Genomic DNA, 19,737 nt, shown 5'->3' with positions numbered 1-19,737 from the left:
TGCTCAATGACAGCAAGGGGATCAGATGTCTGTTGGAACTGTAACAAACAAACAAGTGTCCAGCATTCAGGCAGCTGTTGAAGGAGGTGGACACTTCTCCTCTTTTATTACTCCCCCCCACCCCCCGCCCCAGATATGCTATGTCTATGTAGCATTGTCTGCCTTTTTATTGTCTCACCTGGCTGCTTCGAAACATTGCAAAATTGTGTAATCCCATAGTTCTACTGGAGTAGAGCCCTGTGCCTGACCCAAACCTGACGGGACACGACTACAGGTGTTGGGTTCGGGATGCTTTGGGTACAGTAACCAACGACAAGTGTCAGGTTTGGGTTGGGGATGAAAAGTCACACCCGTGAGATCTGCACCTCCTTCAGTCCTGCTCAGTGATGGGGAGAGGGGTGCCTGGAGGTAGGGTCTGGAGCTGGGTTGGGTGGAGAAAGGGTGGCTGGGCAGGGCAATGTCATTTTGGACAGGGTTAAGAGGGCTGTTTCTCCTCCGGGGAACGAGGTGCTACTGGTTGTGTAAAAGCAGCTGCAGACACAGGCACCAGGGAGCCAGGCAGGCAGCTGGTTTTGTTGGGCAGGGTGCGGGAGTGGCTTCCCTGACCATGCTGCTCACTCAGTCTATCATGTGTCTCTGAGGCTAAGGTGGGGGGGTCTTCCCCCTCACTTCCTCCACATCCACTGCCTGAGCTCCCTCTGCACCCCAGAGTCCTCAGCACACACCCACAGTCCCAAGCCTCAGTGAACCATTCAAGGCAACCTGAACCCATTATAAGGACAGTGCCTTTTAAGTTTTACCACCACCAGGCTGGTGACTGCAGACAGGAGGGCTGACAGGTGGGAAACTGCTTTGGGAGTGTTTAAAAATCCAAGCCGCTGGAGCTCAGAGGATGCAGGGATAGAGACTGTTCCTCCCAGAGTGAGATCTCTGGATAAGTTAATCCTACCACAACTTCAGGTAAGGCAGTTGAATATTGGCTGTTTGCTTTGGGAACATAACCCCATCGTTGTGGTGTGCTTTGATTCCTACTGTTGAGATTAAATGATACTTGCTTTCAAAAAGGCTGGTTTGGGACAATATGTTCACCCCTGGTCACAGCTCCCCATGAGAAATTTTGCAAAAACAGTTGGAACCTGGCTGAGCCTGCTGGTAAATAGTGATGCAAACTGGGACTGGGTCTAAGGACTGGGAGAATTTACCCAAATAATGGGAGTTGCAGTGCCTCCTGGGAGTTGTAGTTTTTTCCAAGTGTCCCCATTCTCCCCTACAGGCTGGGCTTCCTCATCCATCCCTCACAATGCATCCTGGTCTCCCATCTCGCCAGGAAATTTTTGGATAGTGTTGGGGACAACTTCCTGGTACAAGTGCTGGAGCAACCAACTAGGGGCCATGCTCCTCTTGACCTGCTGCTTACAAACAGGGAAGAATTGGTAGGGGAAATAGAAGTGGGTGGCAACCTAGGCATCAATGACCATGAAATGGTTGAGTTCAGGATCCTCACAAAAGGAAGAAAGGAGAGTAGCAAAATACGGACCTTGGATTTAGACTCCCTTAGGGAACTAATGGGCAAGATCCCCTAGGAAGCTAATATGAGGGGGCAAGGAGTCCAGGAGAGTTGGCTGTATTTTAAAGAAGCCTTATTAAGGGTGCAGGAACAAACCATCCCGAAGTGCTGAAAGAATAGCATATATGGCAGGCGACCAGCTTGGCTTAACAGTGAAATCTTTGGTGAGCTTAAACATAAAAAGGAAGTGGAAAATTGGACAGATGACTAGGGAGGAATATAAAAATATTGTTAGAGCATGAAGGGGTGTAATCAGGAAGGCCAAAGCACAATTGGAGTTGCAGCTAGCAAGAGATTTGAAGGGTAACAAGAAGGGTTTCTACAGGTATGTTAGCAACAAGAAGGAGGTCAGGGAAAGTGGGGGACCCTTACTAAATGGGGGAGGCAACCTAGTGACACATGATGTGGAAAAAGCTGAAGTACTCAATGCTTCACAGACTGCTGCACTGGGCAACACAGTATGGGGAGGAGGGAGCAACCCTCAGTGGTGAAAGAACAGATTAAGGACTATTTAGAAAAGCTGGACATGCACAAGTCCATGGATCCAGATCTAATGCATCCAAGGGTGCTTTTGTGATTGCACAGCCATTGGCCATTATCTTTGAAAATTAGTGGCTATCAGGGAGGTCCCAGATGATTTGAAAAAGGCAAATATAGTGCCCATATTTTAAAAAGGGAAGAAAGAGAACCTGGGGAACTACAGAGCAGTCAGCCTTACTTCAGTCCCAAGCAAAATCATGGAGCAGGTACTCAAGGAATCAATTTTGAAGCACTTGGAGGAGACGAAGGTGATCAGAAACAGTCAACATTGATTCACCAAGGGCAACTCATGCCTGACCAAGCTGATTGCCTTCTATGATGATATCAGGGTTCCCTCCCCACTCTGAGGTACTGTAGACGTGCAGACTCACCCCTGTGGCACCTCCTGCCGGTTGTCCTTGGGAATTAGCTCACTGCCAGCCAGGAGCACCCTCTGCAGGCCAGTGATCCACCTGTCCTCTTGGCCCCCGTGTCCCTCCCTGGACCCTGGTGCCCTTTTAACTGGGGTGCTGCCCCCTGGGGAACCCCACAACCCACTATCCCCACTTTGTCTCAGTTTTGGCTACTGCCCAGTCTCCATCTAGCCCCCGTTCACTGGGGCAGACTGCAGTATCAGCCCCTCATCATAGGCAAAGGGGTTTGGTTTTGGACCTGCTGCCTTTGCCTACCCCTGGGCTGCCCTCTGCAACCCCCAGTATCTGTTGCCTTATGCTAAGCTGCAGCCTGGGGCTTTCCAGGCTCGAGCTCCCCAGCCCTGCTTCACTCAGGTAGCCTGTCTCTAACTCCCTGCAACCAGGCCCTTCTCTCTCTACAGGTAAAGAGAGATTGCGCTTGGCTTCCCTGGCCTTTTTATACAGGCCAGTGGTGGCCTGACTGGGCTGCGGCCCAGCTGCGGCGACTTCCCCAATCAGCCCAGATTTTAGAGCTGCAGCTTTCAAGCCCTCCCAGGCTGCTTTTTAAACACTTCAGGGCAGGAGCAGGTAACCACCCCACTACAGGTACAGATGTGGGGACCCTCATGAAAGACCCCCTAAGCTTATATTCCACCAGCTTAGGTTAAAAACTTCCCAAGGCATAAATTCCTTTCCTTGTCCTTGGATGGTATTGCTGCCACCACCAAGTGATTTAAACAAATATTCAGGGAGGGGCTACTTGGAGCCCTATCCCCCTCCCAAATATCCCCCCAAATCTCTTCACCCCTTTTTCCTGAGGAGGCTTGAAAATAATCTACCAATCAAATAGATTAACAAAATGAGCACAAACGAGACCCTTGGGTTTTTAGGACACTAAAAACCAATGAGATTCTTAAAAGAAAAACTTTATTATAAAGAAAAAAGTTAAAAAAGCACCTCTAAAAGCACCTGTAAAATCAGGATGGAAGGTAATTTTACAGGGTAATAAAAAGACTTAAAACAGAGAGGATTCCCCTCTGACTCTGCTTCCCAGTTACAAAGCAGGAATAATATTACTTCCAGCATAGATGTATCATTTTAATAGGAGCTGGATTACCTGCTTGGTCTCCCTCTTTGTCTCAAGAGGGAACAAAACAAAGAACACTAACAAAAACTCCCCCACCCCGAGATTTGAAAGTATCTTTTTTTCCCCATTGGTTGTTCTGGTCAGATGCAAGTTAGGCAAATTAAACTGATTAACCCCATACAGGTAAGTGATTCTGTACCTCTGGCCAGGAGGGATTTGATGTTACTGCATACATAAAGGTTATTACCCTTCCGTTTATATTTATGACAGATGAGTTAACTGGCTCTATGGATAAGTGAAAAGTGGTGGATGTGATATATCTTGACTTTAGCAAAGCTTTTGATACAGTCTCCCACAGTATTCTTGCCAGCAAGTTAAAGAAGTATGAGCTGGATGAATGGACTATAATGTGGATAGAAAGCTGGCTAGATTGTTGGGCTCAACGGGTAGTGATCAATGGCTCGATGTCTAGTTGACAGCCAGTAGCAAGTGGAGTGCCCCAGGGGTCAGTCCTGGGGCCGGTTTTGTTCAACATCTTTATCAATGATCTGGATGACGGGATGAATTGCACCCTCAGCAAGTTCACAGATGACACTAAACTGAGGAGAGAGGTAGATATGCTGGAAGGTAGGGATAGGGTCCAGAGTGAGTTAGTCAAATTGGAGGATTGGGCCAAAAGAAACCTGATGAGGTTCAGTAAGGACAAGTGCAGAGTCCTGCACTTAGGACAGAAGAATCCCAGGCACCATTACAGGCTGGGGCCGACTAGCTAAGCAGCAGTTCTGCAGAAAAGGATCTGGGGATTACAGTGGGTGAGAAGCTAGACATGAATCAGCAATGTGACCTTGTTGCCAAGAAGGCTAACCGCATATTGGGCTGTATTAGTAGGAGCATTGCCAGCAGATCGAGGGACGGGTTCATTCCCCTCTATTCGGCATTGGTGAGGCCTCATCTGAAGTATTTTGGGCCCCGCACTACAAGAAGGATGTGGACAAATTGGAGAGAGTCCAGTGGAGGGTGACAGAATTATTAGGGGGTTGGGGCACATGACTTACAAGGAGAGGCTGAGGGAACTAGGGTTCTTTAGTCTGCAGAAGAGAACAGTGAGGGGGGATTTGATAGCAGCCTTCAACTATCTGAAGGCGGGTTCCACAGAGGATGGAGCTAGGCTGTTCTCAGTGGTGGCAGATGACAGAACAAGAAGCAATGTTCTCAAGTTGCAGTGGGGGAGGTCTAGGTTGGATATTAGGAAACACTGTTTCACTAGGAGGGTGGTGAAGCACTGGAATGAGTTACCTAGGGAAGTGGTGGAATCTAAATCCTTAGAGATTTTTAAGGTGTGGCTTGACAAAGTCTTGGCTGGAATGATTTAGTTGGTGTTGGTCCTGCTTTGAGCAGGGGATTGGACTAGATGACCTCCTGAGGTCTCTTCCTATCCTAGTCTTATATGATTCTATGATCTTAGTGAGGGATAGCTTTGCAATATGGAGTCCCCGTTCCTGCTGCATTATGGAAGAGGTAGTCCAGATGGGGGATCCCAGCTTCTTGAGAATGGAGACATGAGGTGCAAACTACATATCCCAGGAGGCACTGCAACTCCAATTTTTGGCCAAAATCTCTCTTTTCAAGTTTTTTGGCTAAAAACTTTAAAATTTCCATTGAAAAAAACATGTTTTGGATCAATTCCACTAAGACCCCATTATGCCAATACAATGGGAGTGGAGTGAGAATCTCATCCATATGTACTATGTATGTTGCTGAAGAAATTATAGGTAAGTCACTCTGGGTTTTGCTGACATATGCCTCTGTTATTTTTTTCTCTTTACAGAGGTAACAAAAAGTGCCCTTCTGTGAAGTTCTGTTGTCATGTTGGCAGATATATTGTAGTGCTGTAACAACTCGTATGTTATCAGGTCAAATGAAAAAGTATTATACACTAAGGGCCAGATTTCCAAAGGTATTTAGGTGCCTAAAGATGTAGAAATGTTTCTAGATGGATTTGCTAATGCTTTTAAAAAGGATATGGGCCAGATTTTTGAAGGTATTTAGAGCCTACTAGGATTTTCAAAAGCATCTTGTCACATAATATCTGTTGAAATCAATTATTTTAGGTACTGAGGTGTTGTAAAATCCCACTAGGTGCCTAATTGAGGCTATGTCTATGCTGCATATCTTTAAACGGTGCAGCAGTGCCGCTGCAACTGCACCATTGTAAGGTAAGCAGTGTAGCTGCCTCTGTCACCGGGAGAGCTCTCTCTCGGTGACAAAATAAGCCCTCCTTCCCATGAGGAACTGTTGCTTCGTTGAGGAGAGAACAGATTCCAAGAAAGCACTGTCCGCACCGGCACTTTTCATCCTTAAAACTTATGTTATTCAGGAGGATGTTTTGTTCACACACCTGTGCAACAAAAGTTTTAACGACAAATGTGCAGTGTAGAGAAACCCTCAATCTTTTGAAAATCATTTCTTAAATAAATATTGAATAAAGTTAAAAGGGATGGTAGAACAAAGACATATCTGGAGATCCGGGGAGAGACAATTTTTCTTTCTTTCTTTCTTTCTTTCTTTCTTTCTTTCTTTCTTTCTTTCTTTCTTTCTTTCTTTCCAGAGAACACATGGGACACATGCAATGGAAAAATGAAACATCCATCACCAAGTTCATTCTGCTGGGAATCAGGAACCTGGATGAAGTTCAGATTCTACATTTGTGCCGTTTCTAGCAATCTACATTGTGACTATGGCTGGGAACCTTCTGATTGTTGTGCTAGTTGTGGCTGATCAGCAGCATCACACCCCCATGTAAGTTTTTCTGGGGAACTTGTCCTTCCTGGACACCTGCTAGACCTCAGTCATTGCCCCCAGGTTGCTGTCTGGATTCTTGGCAGAGGACAGGACAATGTCCTTCAGGGACTGCATCACGCAGCTGTTCTTTTTCAGTGCTTTGGCTTGCATTGAGTGTTTCCTACTTGCAGTCATGGCTTATGACCATTATCTAGCCATACGCAACCCACTCAGTGATAACGTTATGATGAACCTCAGGGTCTGCCTTCAGCTGATATCTGCCTCCTGGACAACTGGTTTCTCAGTCAGTGCATTAGCAGTGGGGATGGTTCCCCAGCTAAGCTTCTGTGGCCCTAATGAAATGAATAATTTGTTCTGTGACATGGAGGAGCTGCTAAAATTGTCCTGCACAAAAAGCCCCATGGCGGAAATGATTATTCTGGTCTCCTGCTCCCTGGTATCCCTGGTCTCTTTCCTCTTCATTGTTGTGTCTTACATTTTTATCCTCTCACCCATCCTGAAAATTGCCTTCTCTGCCAGGAGGCAAAAGGACTTTTCCACTTGCTCCTCTCACCTGCTGGTGGTGAGTCTGTAATACGGGACCATCCTTATCATGTATGTCAAGTAACCGAGGGGTAGCCATGTTAGTCTGGATCTGTAAAAAGCAACAAAGAGTCCTGTGGCACCTTTCAGACTAACAGATGTATTAGACATAAGCTTTCCTGGGTGAATACTATATCATATATGTGTCGCCATTGGCTGAGCGGTTCCTAGCCTTTCATAAAGCTCTGTCTCTCATGTACGCAGTCATCACCCCAATGTTCAACCCCATCATCTACAGTCTGAGGAACAAAGAGGTGAAAGGGGCCTTCAGGAAAGCTGTGCTGCAGAACTTAGGCATGATTTAGCCTGTCATTTTCAGAACAGCCTATGGAGGTTTAGCACCCAACTCCCATTGGCAGATTAGTGCCTAATTCCTTTAGGCCACTGTGAATAACCTAGCACAGAACTCAGTAGAATTTGGTTATGTAAGTCATTTACATACTGTGATGCAAACCCACACTGGCCAGGAAGAGGATCATGAGCTGCTGTGGGTTCAGTCACCTCTGTCCCACTCCATTGTGACTATTTAAATCCACGGCACGTCCACACCTTGAATACTGTGTGCAGTTCTGGTCATTTCAGTCTATAAAATCATGACTGGTGTGGAGAAAGTGAAAAAGGAAGTGTTACTTACCCCTTCACATAACACAAGAAAGGAGGTTTCAAACAAACAAACAAACAAAAAGCATATCTTCACACAATACATAGTCAACCTGTGGACCTCATTGCCAGGGATGTTGTGAAGGCCAAAAGTATAACTGGGCAAAAAAAAACTAGATCAGTTGGGGGATGATAATGGAAAACAAGCATTACTGCTTTTTGAAACCTTTACCACCATTAACTGAAAGTGTGCAAGTCACTTAGACAGCCAGTTGGGGCAAAACAATTAACAAATTTGTGGAAAAATAACAAAAAGTGGTAAAGCAGCAGGTCATGACATGGGGCGCAGCAGCAAGTGGTTAACCACAAAGTCAGCACATGTCCAAAGTCTTAACTATAAAGATAAACAAGAGCCAGGGAACCAAAGCAGGAGAGAGGGGGAGCAAGAGAGAAGACACTAATTGAGAACTGCTAGCAAGAGCCGTGGTCACAAATCATTCTCCCCCGATGACCTGCAGACAACTGGCCATCGGAAGCGGGAAGCTGCCTATTCAGGATCACCTCTGATTGTATGTCACTGCGGTTCGAGGTGCTTCTAGCTAACTGCAATAGGGATTTTTGTGTTAAAAGGCTTTGTGTGTTTGAACTGCTTGTGTCAGTCACTTATTGGACAAAGGTGTCGTGTCCTCAGGGAATTCCTGAGATCACCCCAGTACAGTGAAACTCTTGGAAGGGTAACAGAGCATGGGGTCCATCAATGGCTATTAGCCAGGATGGTCAGAGATGCAAGCCCATGCTTTGGGTGTCCCTAAACCTCTGACTGCCAGAAGACTGGACAACAAGGGATGGTTCACTCAATGATTATCTGTTCAGTTCATTCCCTCTGAAGCACCTGGCATTGGCCACTGTTGGAAGACAGGATACTGGGCTAGATGGACCATTGGTCTGACCCAGTATGGCTGTTCTTATGTTCCTATGCCCCATTACTGGAGGGAGGGGCTAGCAGGGGAAAGCCCAGCTCATTTCGGGGTTGGCAGAGAGTGGGGATCGATGTCCAGCTCTGACTCTATGAGATAGGCCTGGCTCAGAGCAGGAACTGACTACAGATGGGTGCGGGCCAGTCCCTCCCTGAGGGAAGGTGGGTGTGGTATGGGACTATTGTTTTAATTTGCTCCTGCAGTAGAAAGAGAAAACCTGAGACATAAGGCCTGGTATGAGGGGCCTGGTATGAAGACTAAGGCCTGAAGTAAAGTAATCAGGCCCTGCTGATATAAAGCAAAGTTAGCAAGAGTCAGGCTATAGGCAGAAGTCAGGCCCCGTTACAAAACATGGCTGCCTACACGTTCACAGAACTTGGCAAGAACAGGGCTGGTATTGCAAAAGGAGACACATTGCTGAGAAGTGCTAAGTACAGGGCACTCAAGCAAACACATTCCAGAAGTATGGTACCAGAACACCCCAATACTTTTGATGGTAGGAACACACTCCTGGAAGATAACAGGTACACACTGACCCCGCCTAAAGATAAGGTCAGTATGACAGTGTGATGGTTAGAGATGTTTTGATGGAACCAACAAGGACAAGGTAGAGGGTGGTAACTCACCACATCGGAGGGGCAATATGTAACCTGTTTGTATCAGTGCATCAAAAGGGGTCACGGAAGGGGTGTCTTGGTTCAGACGAGCGGAAAGTGGAAAATCACACTTCTCACTGAGCCGAGTCCATTGTAACGAGCATACATGTGCTCCTGTACTTGTCACACGTATAGGGCACTACAGCCATGCTTCGTTGATAAACCTGGCTGAGTGCCTTCACCACTGAACTGAGTGTGACAGACTACCCCGAGGTGCAACTTGGAACTGGAGTACCACTGAGCCTTCTGTCTCACCAGCCTGGACTCCCTTACTCACTGTGATGCTGTGACAAGCTGCAGACCTCTCCTGGTCATGCGCTCACACAAGCATTTACACAGGCAGGGACACACCCGGCTGCAGCTACATGAATGCCTTTGCTAATCACTCAACGACAGAGAAACTTCAGCCCCCACCCTAGGACCCCAGAGCTGTTCAGTCTTGCTCTGGTCAAAACCCTGACCAGTGTAAGTTTATTACCCACTCCGCCCATCCCTCAGTGTAGAGAGGACAATGCACCAGCCCCTGTTCCTGAGCAGATTTCCCTTTGCACTTAAAATTAAACACTGTTTTAGGAAAAAAAATATAAAACAGTTTTATTAACTTGGTGAACTTGGTGATAGATGTTTAATTTTTTCTTGTGTGTTCTCTGAAAGAAAGAAAGAAAAAAAGTATCTTTCCCCAGATCTCCAAATACGGCCTTGTTATTTCACCCCTTTTAACTTTATTGAATATTTACTTAAGACCAGATTTTCAAATAAATTTAAGTCCCTAAAGATTCAGTTAGGCACTTATTGGGATTTTATAACACCTCAGTACCTAAAATTAATTGATTTCAACAGATATTAGGAGCCAATATATTCTTGAAAAGCCCACTAGGCACCTATCTGCATCTTTAGGCACCTAAATATCTTTAAAAATCTGTCCTTTAGTGTATAATACTTTTTTCGCCTGACTTCATGAAATATGACAGTTGTTACAACACTACAATATATCTGCTAACATGACCGCCAAACTTCACAGAAGGGAACTTTCTGGTTACCTCTGTAAAGAGAAGAAAAAAAAATAACAGAGGCATGTGTCAGCAAAGCCCAGAGTGATCTACCTATAATTTCTTCAGCAACATACATAGCACATATGTCCTAAGATTCTCACTCCACACTCATTGTACTGTCATAATAGGGTCTTAATGGAACCAGTACAAAACATTTTTTCCCCATGGAAATGTTTAAGTTTTCAGCCAAAAAAATCCAAAAGAGAGATTTTGGCCAAAAATTGGAGTTGCAGAGCCTCCTCCCACTTCCTGCCATGTTCACCCTAAACAGCTGCCCACCTGGATCCCTGTTGCCTGTGTCTGAAGCTGCTTTTACACAACTGGGAGCGTCTCTTACACTGGAGGGGAAACAGCCCTCCTCCCACTACCCAAAATGACATGGCTCTGCCTGGCCATCCTTCACCACCCAACCCAGCTCCAGCCCCCACTTCCAGGCATCCCTTTTCCCCATCACTGAATGGGTCTGGAGGAGGTGCAGGGTCTGGACTGCTCCATCTCCCGGGTGTGAATTTTCATCATCAACCCAAACCTGACATTTGTTGTTGGGTTCTGTACCCAATGCATCCCGAACCCGATGCCTGTAGTCAAGTCCCATGAGGTTTGGGTCAGGCACAGGGCTCCACTCCAGTAGGACTATGGGATTACACAATTTTACAACTTCTCAAAGCAACCAGGTGAGACAATACAAAGACAGACAATGCTACATAGACATAGCATATTTGGGGGGTGGGGCAGTAATAAAAGAGGACAAGACACACATGAATAGAGAAAGGTGGGAAGGAGGGAAGGAGATGACCGGGGACAGGGAAGGGGAAAAGAGGAGGGAGCAGGCAGAAGGGAGGTCAGGCATTCTTTGAACCATTTCAGTGTTTTTAACCAAATGTATCTAGTGGGTCCAAATACATCTAATTGCTCTCTATGACAATAGGTTATTCTTTCTGCAGCTGTTAACTCAGACAGATGTGAATATCACTGGCCTAGTCCTGCATTTTTGCAAAATCCTCTGTGTGGTGATCACTGCAGCCCACAAGAACCAAAGTCTGTGTGGTGGGGTTAAACCCAGCGTAGCAGGTGAATAACCAAGGCTACATTCCATTTACCCACATTTACCCTCAAATACACAGCAGGTAAGGGGCAAAATCTGGCCTAGGAATAATCTTATTTGTTACTCATGTCTCATTTTGACTACTGTTCTGATTATATTATATTAATTATAAAATGTTTTGGCTGTGATATAATATAATATATAAACTTTGGGCCCTAAATGACTTGCCCCAGGTCCCACAGGAAGTATCTGGCAGAACCAGGAACTGAACCAAGCTGTCTTAAGTCCCAACCACTGGGCTGTCCTACCACATCAGACTATTCCCTGAGCTCAGTATGAGGCAGAGCACTTGCTTCTATTGCTACCCGTGTGTTGCCTCATGCTCTCAATGCAATCCATGAAAAAAAAAACATAGAAATGTCAGGCTAGAAGGGACCTCAGAACACCATTGAATTCACACACACACACCCGCACCGAGTACCCCTAGACCATCCCTGACAAATGTTTGTCTAACCTGCTCTTAAAAATCCTCCATGGGTAGGGATTTCTCAACTTCCTTGGTAACCTTCTGGTAAAATGTCTTATGGTAAAACTACAACAAATCTAAGCCCGGTAAGGCAGACTCTTGAACCCCCGTCGCTACCTGTGGATGGAACTCCCATTAAAGCAAAGACCTGTACATCAGACAGAAAACAGCTCCTCGGCTTGGGATTTCCAAAGGCAGTTCTAGGCATTAGGCAGCTGCCTCTCCTTGGGAGCCAACCCAAAGGGACATGCTGGTCTAACACCCTATTCCTCAGAGGAAGTGTCTGTGAGCTTCAGCTGATGAGTCCTCCTGGGTAGGGGAAGAGAGCTGAAATACTCTGGTTCTATCCACAAGCAAGTCCTTAGCCAGCCAGGAGAATGGTGCCTTTCTCAGAGGTAAGCCCCGGAATCCTAGCTGGTTTGACTTCTAAACAAGCGTGACAAGGGAAGAGGTAGGAGTAGAATGGGACGGTGCTAACCCCACTTAATGTGAAACTTCTTTGGTGCGTCATGGGGTGAAAAGCAGGGCAGAATTTGTGGCAATACGTTTGACTAGCAGGGACAGTTACTGGGATACTGTGTACGTTGGTGGTCTCCACACCTCAAAAAGGGCATTGAAAACTTGAAGATGGTTCAGAGAAGAGCCACCAAAAATATGTGAAGTTTGGAAAACCTTCCTTGCAGTGAGACATGAAGGAAACTTCACCTGTTTAGCTAATGCTCAAGGAGGATAAGAGGTGACTTGCTCATGGGCTGAAAGGATTTCTGATAGTAAACGGCTCCCTAGCAGCCAAAGATCCAATGGCTGTAAATTGAGGCTAGACACATCCAGGGTAGAAATATACCACAAGTTTTAAACAGGGAGGGTAATTAAACATTAGAAACATTCAACAAGGGATGTGGTAAATCCTCCTTCTCTTGGAGTCTTTACATCAAGATCTGATATCTTTCTAAAAGATATTTTCCAGCACTCGCACAGGGTTCCTGTTCCATGACTAGGGCTCCTACACACTACGATAAATAACAGTAGCTCATTCTCATTGTACTGAGGATGCAACTGTCTGGTCTGTGTTTTCAGACTGGGTGGTCACAGCGGTTTCTTCTGGTCTTAATATCCATGAAATATGAATTTAGTAGTGAAGTGTTGAAAACAGCCCTGCTGACACTTAGGGCATGCTGCAGAGAGGATCTATGTGACAGGAAGTTTGGAAAACGATGAGGGAAGGGGCCCGGGGATGGAATATATTGTATTTGTAGACTGAGTTAATTTATTTTACCACATGGATTCTCTCTCGACTGCTGGGCAGTTCCTCCTATGTGGATTGTGAGTTCAGTGTCAGGGCACCTAAATCCAGATTTTTAAAGGTATTTATGCACCAAGCGGGATTTTCAAAAATATCTTGGTTCCTCAATCAAATTGATTTCAGTGGGTTTTAGGTATCCAACTACTTTAAAAATCTGGGCCTTTGATCTTATTTATGAGTAACCCCCCCATTTGAATTTCGAAAAAAATAATAATAAACATTAGACCTCAGTGGAAATGCTGTTTCATCTGGACTGAAAAAGTTCATTCATTGAATCCATTTCAATGAAATTTCTGTTGTTTGTTTGTTTTTTCTTCACCAGAATGGAGTATTCTGATAAGGTCACTATGGAATGTTTCAGTTCTCCATTTTGCAATGACTTTTCATTTCAGTTTTTGTATCTGATATGACGTGAGATGATACAGTTGAAATCAGAATGAAATGATTCATTTTCATCCAAATGAAGAATTTCAATTGACCCACAATGAATAATTTTTTTTTCAAAATTTTGTTTCGTGGAAAATTTCAATTTTTTTTCCTGGTCCATTTTGGAATGGAAACATTTGCAAAATTTAGAATTTCCCATGACACAAAACCTTGGATTCCTGCACAGCTCTCAGAAATGTAACTAACACCTACCTACTAAATTTCTTCCATTTGGTGATGACACTAGGACTGGAGTTAATCCAGAGGTAGAAGTAAAAGATTTGGAGGTGACACAGAGCCAATCAACCTACCACTGCCTAGAGCTCTTGGTCCAGAGTATCTAGGTTTAATCAACTCCAGGGCACACCACAAGATTTATTTATTATCCCAGACTTCTTCATAATGCCACTGTTGCTACAGAAGAGAATGTGAACTAGTAAGTAGAGCACTAGACTAGCATTCAGGAGACCTGAGTCCTGTTCCCAACTCTGCCTCTGGCCTGCTGGGTGACGATGGGCAAGCCACTAACTCACTCTGTGCCTCAGTTTCCCCACCTATGAAATGGGGGTGATGACAGAGATCTCCTTTATAAAGCACTTTGAGATCAACTGATTCCAAGTGCTATAGAAGAGCTCTGTGGTGTTATTATTAATACAATATCTGGAGCACTGGACTGGAGGAGAGGAGACCATGGGGGGCTGGAGCAGGGGTTTCTCACTAGCTGCTCTGTGTCCCAAGCCTGCACAGATCACTGTGAGGCCTGAGTGTCTATGTTTCCTTACTTGCTGGCCTGTAAAGCACAGAGCAGAAAGGTTTTTGATTCCATCCACTGAGAATCTGAAGGCCTCAAGCTGTAGTCAGGTGAACAGAGGCCAGTGTGATGGGACAATGACTACGACTACTAATAATAATAATGTCAAAGTTCTATTCTATATAGATTTGTATACTGTGCTAAACACCATAGTACCAAGTGTCTATATAATGCTTACTCATTTGCTATTAGCGTCACTTGTTCATGATGAATTCTTACTTTGGTGTACAGTGGCAATATCTTGGGCAATGGGTTCTTTGTAATATCATTTGGGACTCACCAAGACACAGACAGCTGTGTAAATGCCTTTGAATAATCCTAGGTGTTACACAGAACTCCTCTGTAACCAATGCCAAGATTCATTGGCCAGATCAACAACTCCTTTATCTTCCAAGTTAGCCAGAAAAGCAGAGGGAAATCTCTGTAATAAAGCCAGAGTGTCCGCCAGAGTCAGTGTCTCAGTGGGTAGCAGGAGGGACATGCACCAGCGTCTGGCACCAAGAATCCAGCTGTCAGGCATGACTCAGAGAGGGGAAACTTTATGGGCCTTAACATCAATGGGGACAGGGAAACAGCTGTCGGGTAGGTACAGACAGCCAAGCGCTGCGCCTGCTCGAAGCAATGATGCAGTTTCACACTTCTCAAATGTGAAAATTGCATATTTGGGATGTTAGACGATAACAGATCTCTGCTGATGGACACAATGCATAAACAGAAGGAAAGCAAGAAAGCTCTTCAGTGTAACTGCATCTTCTCTGTCCTTTGTGCTTCTCTCTGCTGCCCATTCCCTTATTCTCAATTAAAATTACAGCAGTCTGAAGAACTAAATGTTGGTAAAGATTTTCTCCATCTGATCTGTTTGCTGCTTCGCTAAACAGTGGCTAGTAGCTGAGAATGTGCCATGGATCTTTGAACGCTTGCTCATTTCCACCCAAACAGGGAGCAAATGTCCAGCCACTGAATGGTGCAACAATTTCCCCAGCATTCATTCCCACCGAGTTCAGTCCAAAGGCACAGAACAAGGGCAGAGAAGATGCATTTCTTCTGGCTCCACGTGCTGGTTCATCTGGTCCCACATCTTGAGGGATTGTAAAGCTTTTCATCCTCTAAACTGATTGTTGCTGGCAGAAATCTATCTGTAGTGACCAGCAAATGAAAATAATTAGCATCAGTTGTCTGATTGTTCGCAGGTATAAAATGATTTGGTTGGTCTTAGTAAAATGTTCCAAATACCTTGTCGGTAAAAACTATTAAGCACTGAATTGGTCAAAAATAAAGCATCATGATCTGATTCACACAACTGGTTATGACAGTTAGAACTGCAGTGCAAATAATAGATTTTTGAAGTTCTGGCTGTTCCAAAACAAGAAAACAAATTTTGGATAACTTGAAAACAAAGTTATTTGGAATTTTTTTGCAAACCGAAAAGACAAATGTGTTGTGTTGACCAAAATGTTTAGTTTGACCTGAACTAAAATGTTTTGTTTTGATTTCAAGCATTTTTGTACATTTCTGATTTTTTTTCTTAATTGAAGAAAATTCCAAAACAAAAATTCATGTTGACCCAAAAAATCAAAATCTTTCATTTTGGAAATCTCAGAATGAAACATTTTGATTTTTTTCTTCTTTTCTTTTTTTTCTTTTCTTTTCAAGATGAACAGTTCAGCAAAACAGACATGAATTTGCTAAATGTTTCTGCATTTCTGTATCTTATCTGCATTTTTAAACCTCCCCTCTACCCAAAGAAAAAAAGTTTGGCTGAAAAATGTCACCCATCTCTGTTAGGAATGAGCAAATTTAGAGGGTAGTGTAGAAAACTTTACACTGTCTTTGACCATTCAAACCAAAATACAGGACTTCAGCCTCTCATGAACCTATCTTTAAACTATGTATTTCTATACTTTAGTTTAAATCTGGCTACCCTCTGAGACAGGTTGTACCCTCAGCTACACAGGTTGTAATAAGATCCAATGAGATAGAAAGGTCTGATTTTTCAGACCATAAGGGTCCATTATGGCCTTTGTTATGCAGGACAGATGAAATGATCCAATCTAGCCTTCTGGCCTTTGAAGCTAGGAATAAAATCTATGAATTAAAATCACTGAGTCAAGACTCCTGCATAATGCAAGGCAGAGAATTTTTCCAAGTGATTCTTGAATTTATCCAAGTAACTAGCACTAGTAAGAACATTTTCCATCAAAACATATTTTCTGTAGAAAATGGCTTTATCATAGCTTGTGAGTTTTCTCAGTAGAATTACTGTTTTTATAGAAAATATTCAGGATTGTGTAGAAAATGTAAAAAATTAAAATCATTTTTCTCTTTTTGGCCACTGAAAAGTGAAAAAAAAATCTGGATTTTGGACTTCCAATTATTATTTTTTTCTGGAAAAAAGCTTATTTCCCAGCCAGCTCTACTAATAATTTGTGATTGAATTAGGTCATAATGTTGGAGGCCTTAGTAGATGAATCCATGGTATGGCTTCCATTTTCTGGATATCCAAATCCTATTAATTTTAATGGGAATTGAGCATTCAGCCTCCTTGGCTGGTTTGCAAGCACTTTGCCTAAATTTTCAGTCTCAGTTGGACGTATTTTTGCATTTATCAAAAAAGGTAAATAAATGACTTTCATGCTTTCTCCTCCCTGATGCATGTGACTTTGCTCACGCCCTCTGCCACTGAAATACGCCAAGCCATTGGACAAGGGAAATCAGACCGCAGTGACAGAGTTCATCTTCGTGGGATTCTCCTGGCTGGTGGAGCTGCAGGCGCTGCTCTTTGCAATGGTTCTGTCCATGTACGCGGTGTCCCTGACGGGGAACGTTCTCATCACGGCCATCATAAAAGCCAACCCGTCCCTCCACACACCTATGTATTTTTTCCTCACCAACCTGTCCCTGCTGGAGATCTGCTACACAACATCCATTGTGCCCAAGATGCTGGTGAGCCTGGTGTCAGAAAACAGAAGGATCTCACTATGGGGTTGTGCCACGCAGATGTATTTTTTCACCCTCTTTGGCATCACTGAGTGCTGCCTCCTGGCTGCCATGGCCTACGACCGCTATGTGGCCATCTGCAACCCGCTGCGCTACACCCTCGTCATGAGAAAGGGAGCCTGCGCCCAACTGGCCATAGCCTCCTGGATGGTGGGGATGCTGGTGGGCTTGAGCCAGACCAGCTATGTCTTCAGTCTGACGTACTGTGGGCCCAACAGGATCAACCATTTCTTCTGTGACATCCCGCCGCTTCTGAAGCTGGCTTGCGGGGACACCTCCATGAACGTGTTGGCCGTGTACCTGGTGGCTCTTCTTTTCATAACCTCCCCATTCATGCTCATCCTGGCCTCCTACCTCTTCATCATTGCCTCCGTCCTGAGGATGCCATCAGCTGAGGGGAAGCGCAAGGCCTTCTCCACCTGCTCATCCCACCTCATCGTTGTCTTGCTCTTCTATGGCTCTGGCATCATTACCTACCTCAGGCCCAAGTCCAGCTACTCAATGGAGAGCGACAAGCTCCTGGCCCTCTTCTACACGGTGGTGACGTCCATGCTGAACCCCATTGTCTACAGCCTGAGGAACAAGGAGGTCAAGGAGGCCCTGAGGAGGGTGCTCCATGGGATGACATGCCCTCGGTGAACGTAGGGTGTGGTTTCCCAAGAGCACAAATGAATTCCAGTGCGGCCTGGGGGCATGTCAGTGTGTCCAGGGGTGGGTTTATTTAAAAAAAAACAGTGCAACCCACATTGCAAGTCAAGACAGACTGGTCCTGCCTGGCTCGTCCTGCAGCCCTTGCACACACAGCAGGTCTCTTCAGCCAGGCCTCCCAGCTGGCGGGTGTGGAGAGACCTCTAGCTCCTTTCTCCTGGGTCTCTCTCCCTAAATGAGCTGGCCTCTTACCTATGGAGCAAGCAACCTTCAGGCTGTCGCCTGATCCCTGGCCTGAGATCCATCCTCTGGGAGGCTGAGCATTAGTCACAAGTAGCACTTAGTCACCTCCCTTCAACAGCCAGACCCCCTTGTTACAGGCACCCAACCACCCTCTGTACTTTTGGAAATCTGCCCCATAAATGTTTGAATGTCAACAAAATTCCAAACATCCTGCAGAGCCTCTTCCATCAGGCAGTCATGACAGTCATGGGCAACCATGAGTTGTCATCCAATCTTGATTTTAAAATTGTCAGTGATGGAGAATCCACCACAACCCTTGGTAAATTGTTCCAATGGTTAATTACTCTCAATGTTAAAAAACTTGTGCCATATTTCCTGTCTGAATTGGTCTAGCTTCAACTTCCAGCCTTTGGATCATGTTAGACCTTTCTCTGCTAGATTGAAAAGCCCAATATCCCTTTTTAGTCCCCCATGTAGGTACTTATAAATGTCTAGTCATATGATCTAGTCATACCTTAATGCTATCTTTGCTAAGCTAACCAGATTGTGCTCCTGGAGTCTATCACTAGAAGTCATGTTTTCCAATCCTTTAATCATTCTCTGGCTCTTCTCTGAGCCCTCTCCAATCTACTAACAACCTTCTTGAATTCTGGGCACCAGAAGTGGACACCGTATTACAGCAGCAGTCACACCAGTGCCAAATACAGACGGACAATAACTTCTCTGCTCCTATTTAAGCTTCCCCTATTTATGCATCCCAGGATCACATTTGCTTTTTTGGCCACAGCATCACACTGGGAGCACATGTTCCGCTGAGCTGAATTATATGTTATCATAGAGAAGTACAAAAGGTAATAAATTAATTAATTAAATAAAAAATCCCAAATCCCACCATGCTCAGCAGTGGGTCAGGCCATAATTCTCCAGCCTTGAATGTGATCTTGAACTCTGTTATGACTATCTTGACATCTACTATCTTTCCCATAGACAAATAACAAGCATATAGTCTCCAGGTGAGCTTTTCCAAGCTTGCTAGGAGATTTAGACAAACAATTCCCATTCGTTTTAATGGGAACAAGGTGATAAAAACCCTTAAGTAGCTTTGGAAACCTCAGCCTCTGTCTAAATGAGATTGTATTTTATATTAAAGGTTAACCATGAGAGAGGAACAAACAAAAGGAAGAGCACAGTGTGTGCATCTCCTCATTACCTGTTTGCATCGGAAGTGAGTGCAACATGGTAGCTGTGCCAAGCAGACTCCAAGCACTTTAGTCCCCAATTCAGTACAATGATTGAACATGTGTTTAATTTTAAATGTGAGAATTCCTATTGAGTTCCATGGCACTAAGAATATGCTGAAAAAATAGACATGTACTAACGGTACCTTGCTGAATTGGGGCCTTAAAGAACAACACACAGTGAAGGTCAGTAGTGGGGTGAGGTGGATTAGGACCTGGATTCCATCCAGCCATGAGACCATCAA

General features: G+C 44.7%; 1 protein-coding gene and 1 pseudogene across 1 annotated transcript; both read left to right on the top strand.

The window, feature by feature from the left end:
• Nucleotides 1-6,210: 6,210 nt before the first annotated feature.
• Nucleotides 6,211-7,275, top strand: LOC123348050 (annotated as a pseudogene).
• Nucleotides 7,276-8,898: 1,623 nt separating this feature from the next.
• Nucleotides 8,899-18,002, top strand: LOC123348331 (olfactory receptor 10A4-like). The gene is made up of 2 exons (XM_044985846.1): nucleotides 8,899-9,099; nucleotides 17,061-18,002. The coding sequence occupies exons 1-2, from the start codon at nucleotides 8,899-8,901 to the stop codon at nucleotides 18,000-18,002; spliced, it is 1,143 nt and encodes a 380-aa protein (XP_044841781.1).
• Nucleotides 18,003-19,737: the final 1,735 nt, after the last annotated feature.

Source organism: Mauremys mutica, chromosome 13 (assembly GCF_020497125.1).
Source record: "Mauremys mutica isolate MM-2020 ecotype Southern chromosome 13, ASM2049712v1, whole genome shotgun sequence".
NCBI classification, from domain to species: domain Eukaryota; kingdom Metazoa; phylum Chordata; order Testudines; family Geoemydidae; genus Mauremys; species Mauremys mutica.
Note: the sequence above shows the minus strand (reverse complement) of the source record. Positions and strands in the feature narration are given on the sequence as shown.